Consider the following 5636-nt stretch of genomic DNA (forward strand, 5'->3'; position numbering starts at 1 on the left):
AAGTGTTGAGAGTTTTCTTGGCATAATTATTTTACTTTGAGTTCTTAAAATGTGATATTATTTATAGTTTGTGAAATGAGTTAAACACTTACTACATGAAGTCTCATGTTCTCCCCCAGGTGCTGCATTTGCTTCAGATATATCTGGTGGAATTAGCACTACAACAGCTGTATTTTGTCATGAATTGCCACATGAACTAGGTTAGTGGAATCTAAAGAACTTTCATGTTTTATCTTTTGAAAATTTTCTTATCTTAATATCAGCAGTATGTGTCGATCACATTTCAGTGGTCAAACTTACTAAGAAGAAACTTATAGTTCACTTTACTGTGGGCCTGGCCTGGGTTGATGGTTTATACACTCAACTGATAACCTGTGAGCTGTTCTCTCAAATCCTATCAGCAAACATGCTCACTCTTTCAACTGTGGGGGCATAATGTGAAGGTCAATCCTGCTATTCTGTGGTAAAGAGTAGCCCAAGAATTAGTGCTGGATGGTGTTAACTAGCTGCTCTCTGTCTAGTCTCTCACTTCAAAATTAGGAACTGCTAGTGCAGAATGCCCTCATGTAGCTTTATGTTGTATGTTTAAAAAATGGTAAATTATTGGAAAATCGTTTAAGGTTGTTAAAATATATTTTAAATAAAACCAAAAAAGATTTTTTACTTTTTTTTACGTTGATGCTTTTTTTTCTTATTTCAGGGGATTTTGCTATGCTTTTAAAGGCAGGGATGAGTGTTAAACAAGCTTTATTCTATAATGGTTTGTCATCCGTGTTGTGCTTCTTGGGAATGATCATTGGGGTTTCCTTAGGCAACATTAGTTCTGCTAGTGTTTGGATCTTTGCTGGGGCAGCAGGCATGTTTCTCTATATTGCTTTAGTGGATATGGTGAGTGTACTGAATGTTTGAAAACCAGTTTGGCTCATGAATTCACAACTCACATTTTCTTGTTGCTAATTTACCTGCCTTTAATACAAGTTCATAATTTATATGTTCTTATAACCATTTTTGCTGTCTTGAATACAAAGTCACATTTCATATGTTCTTATAACCATTTTTGCTGTCTTAGATACAAAGTCACAATTCATATGTTCTTATAACAATTTTTGCTGTCTTAGCTACAAAGTCACAATTCATATGTTCTTATAACAATTTTTGCTGTCTTAGATACAAAGTCACAATTCATATGTTTTTATAACAAAAAAATGGTTATAAGAACATATGAATTGTGACTTTGTATCTAAGACAGCAAAAAGCTGTCTTAGATACAAAGTCACAATTCATATGTTCTTATAACCATTTTTGCTGTCTTAGATACAAAGTCACAATTCACATGTTCTTATAACCATTTTTACTGTCTTAGATACAAAGTCACAATTCACATGTTCTTATAACCATTTTTACTGTCTTAGATACAAAGTCACAATTCATATGTTCTTATAACCATTTTTGCTGTATTAGATACAAATTCACAATTCATATGTTCTTATAACCATTTTTGCTGTCTTAGATACAAAGTCACAATTCATATGTTCTTATAGCCATTTTTGCTGTCTTAAATACAAAGTCACAATTCATATGTTCTTATAACCATTTTTGCTGTCTTAAATACAAAGTCACAGCTCATATTTTCTTGTAACAATTTTTTATGCATTTAATATGAAATCACAATTCATATATTGTTATAACCATTTTCTCTACTTTTAAAACAAAGTCATAACCCATATGTTCTTTATTTTCCCTTCTTTTAATACAGAGTTGAATGTTATATTTCATCCTGATGTATTAAATATTTAAAATACATTTTTTGGAAATTTGGTTTGTTTTTATTTAATCTCGTTTTGAAGTAATAATTCTTAACATTTCCTTGTCAAAAGTAAGAATTGTTTTATCGCTCACATGTGCTTTACATTATTCAGAGATGTTTGGTTGTTTTTAAGAGGATGGGTAAAAGTAGAGCTTTACAAGTTTTATATCTATATAAAGATCTCTTTACTGAATAAAACTTGCTCTAAAGATATGGAAACTGTGCATGTAGAACACTGTATTAAAACATATTTGAGATAATACATGTTAATATCAGATTATTTGCAGGTATAGAAATTACATAGGTAAGCAGTTACTTCCCATTTCAATACACAGTGTACTAAATGTATTAGATTAGTTCTTAATGTGGGTTGGTTGGAGTTAATATAGTCCTGTTTCATTGCAGAATATACCAAGTTAACTGAGGTTAATTTTTAACATAGGATATATTGAAATAACATAGGGCTATTTCCTGTTTCATTGTTGCACAGAAGACTAAGTGAAGGAGAGGTTAGTTTCCAATATGAGTATATGAAACTAATAAAGGGTTATTTCAGTCCGTTTCATTGCACAGAATATGAAGTTGACCCTTTCCAGACAGGTCACGGATCAAAGGCCATGTTATTGTGTTTGTTTCTGCGAACACACGAATGAAAGGAATTGATGTTCTGTAGCATTTGTGAACAAAAGTTTTTCTCTTCTGTTTTCTCCAGGTTCCAGAATTAGGATCAAGTAGCAGTCGTCGAGGATATAATAGGATCCACCAGTTAGGTGTCCAACTTCTTGGAATATCACTTGGTACTTCTGTCATGTTGCTTATAGCTCTTTATGAGCATGACCTGAAGTCTGCTCTAACAAACAAATAGGAATTACTAGCTTCCCAAGTGTTTAATACATGAAAAACAAATTAACAAATTGTTGTATCAAAGAAACAAGCCTTCTTTACTACATTACTATTTCAACAAACTCCAAAAACTTACTGTTGTAAAAATTAGTGTTCCTACAGATATGTGCATGAACACATGGTATGGAAAGTTTGTAATATATTTCTTGCTGTGTGTATAATTCTAGCATTTCATAAAGGTATGTAGTTTGAGAACAATTATATTTTTAAGATTATTAAAATTATTTGTTGAAGATTAGGATTCCTGTATGGAAGATATCTATAAATAGCAGAGTTTATTGGAATTATGTATTGAAAATATTTGATATTTTTTGTATAGAAGATCAGGATAGCAAATGATATACCTTAAATAATAGGATTTATTGGGATTATTTGTTGATGATCAAGTTTTCCCTGAGATAATTTTAAGTTATCAAGAATTACATATTCATACAAATAGCTGGGTTTATCAGGAACATTTCCAAATGTCCATAATACTATAACATCCTGTACCTAAAATTGATGCTCAAAGCAGAGTATTTTATGAATTGAAACATAACTTGCTGAAAAATGGGATTTTCTAAATTATCTGTTGTGTTTTTGAGAACAGATACTAATGAATGGGATTACTTTTCAGTAGAATCAAAGTTAAAAAATGGGTTGAGATTTTCCAAGATGATTTGTTATTCAACTGAATTCTCAATTGCATAGTATTACCAGGATCATTGAAAATCAAATTTGCCTTAAATAGTCTTCTGAAGGATTCTTTAACAAGTTTCAATAAATAATTTTTATCCTTAAAAGGTTGAAGAAAGAAGCTTATTACTTGAACAGTGTTGAATAAAGAAATTAAAGCCTAGTGTGGCTTTTTGAGGCACCCAAACACCTTCTTTATGGAGTTTTGCCATATTCTTTAGATGTTTACATATTGTTTCATGAGAGACATGCAATTTCAGGGCCATTTCATGAGTGTGTTGCCCTGGGTTAGACTCAACAAGCATCTTCAGAGAATCAATATCAGTTTCAACATGTCAGCCCCTGCCATCACAGTTTTTAAGGCTAAAGTCACCTGAACAAAATTTGATAAATCACCGTTGACACTTATGAACATTCAAAACATTTCAATAAATTTCTTTGATATTTTTTTTGGCTACAAAGGTGTTGTTTCCCTTCTTGTCTTCAAATAATATTACATGCCGTCGTGTGCCATCATTATATGGGATTAGATTATAATAAACTATACACATTGTATAGGCTACACTAAAGTAACATTAACCTTATGATCTGCTCACAGAGATTGTAGTTTTTAAATTGGTAATATTTGTGTTTCTTTTTGGTGACACTTCAATTTGGATCTGTCTTAGTATATAAAATAAGATGGTTTGAATTGTGACTCTTGTTTCAAGAATTTTGTCAGTTAAAGTAATGAAATAAACCTCTTTGGACTTTCAAAACTAATTTCATCATTGACCCATCAAACTCAATGAGTGAATTTCCAACTTTAAAATTGAGTTTTCAACTTAATGACTAGATCTCCAATTCTGTGACTGATATCTAAATCTCTAAATGTTCTCAAACTCTTTGATTGAGTCTACAATGTAATAACTAAATCTTCAGCTCTATGATTCAGTATTTAAATGATATGTCTAGATTTCCATCTCTGTTATAATATTTTCAAATTACTTAACATATATCTACATCCGTGTCTGTACCTCAAACTTTATCACTGGGCATCAAGATCTGTGACTGAGCCTCAAAATCTATGTTGAAGTGAATGGAATTAAAAGTTCTTTGAATAAACAGCTTGAGTTTGTTTAGTTTGTGAGGAATATGGACAGTTAACATCCTGAGAAACAAAAATGATTATAGGCATAATAACTTCTATTGGTCTTATCAGTATGATCCGTGTGTTCCTGTGTAATGTTGCAAATAAAATATCTGATAAATGTTGAATATTGTTCATTTATTGCCCTACTATGGAAAAATCTGAGACACAAATACACACAATAGTTTTCTATCTACACATGATTTTGGACAATACCTGCTTTTTTTAATCACAGAGAGGACTTTACTGAAATATGAAGACTAGGTAATTCTGAAGCCAAGATGAACACATAGCCAGGAAGATAAAATTAACATTTTCAAGTTAGGAGAATTACCTTGATGTCAGAATTAAAGTCTTAAAGTGGAGCAACTTCTTATCATTAAGTCATTCAAGTCTGTTTGTACAAAATTACATAGTTTCTTATCATTCTATGACCTTGGTATGGTTGTACACAATTTCCTAGTCTTTGATTATTGTGGACAGGGCACTCGACTTGCAACCTGAGGGTCGTGGGTTCGACTCCCCCTCCCATCAAACGTGTTTGCCTTTTTTAGTTGTGGGGATGTTATAATGTGACAGTCAATCCCTCTATTCGTTGTTAAAAGAGTGGCCCAAGAGTTGATGGTGGGTGGTGATGACTAGCTGCCTTCCTTCTAGTCTTTCACAGCTAAATTAGGGATGGCTATGGCTAGAGCAGATAGCCTTTGTGTAGCTTTGAGCAAAATTCAAAAAACAAACAAACCGATCCTTATATGACTGGTATGGTTGTGCAGAACTTCCCAGTTTTGATCATTGGTGTAATTGTGTAACATCTAGTTTCTAATCATTCTATGATCTTAGTGTTATTGTGTGGTATCTCCTATTTTCTGATTATAGTATGACCTTAGTGTGATTATGCAGAATTTCCTAATATCTGATCATCATACAATCTTGGTGTGATTGTAAAGGGTTTCCTAGTTTTTGATCATTATATGATCTTGGTATGATTGTAAAGGATTTCCTAGTTTTTGATCATTACATGATCTTGGTGTGATTGTAAAGGATTTCCTAGTTTTTGATCATTACATGATCTTGGTGTGATTGTAAAGGATTACCTAGTTTTTGATCATTACATGATCTTAG

General features: G+C 31.9%; 1 protein-coding gene across 2 annotated transcripts in view; it reads left to right on the top strand.

Moving 5' to 3' along the window:
* The window catches only part of LOC106463957 (zinc transporter ZIP10-like), a 16811-nt gene extending 13164 nt beyond the window's left edge, over positions 1-3647 (top strand). The window contains exons 8-10 of one of the 2 annotated variants that reach the window (XM_022391596.1): positions 120-200; positions 701-888; positions 2520-3647. In XM_022391596.1, coding sequence (XP_022247304.1) covers positions 120-200; positions 701-888; positions 2520-2672 — 422 coding nt within the window. In that variant the 3' untranslated portion in view covers positions 2673-3647. The remainder of the gene's footprint in view (positions 1-119; positions 201-700; positions 889-2519) is intronic. The other variant, XM_022391598.1, reaches the window with a different exon arrangement.
* The last annotated feature ends 1989 nt before the right edge of the window (positions 3648-5636 follow it).

This window comes from Limulus polyphemus, unplaced genomic scaffold (genome assembly GCF_000517525.1).
Source record: "Limulus polyphemus unplaced genomic scaffold, Limulus_polyphemus-2.1.2 Scaffold1529, whole genome shotgun sequence".
Lineage (NCBI taxonomy): Eukaryota > Metazoa > Arthropoda > Merostomata > Xiphosura > Limulidae > Limulus > Limulus polyphemus.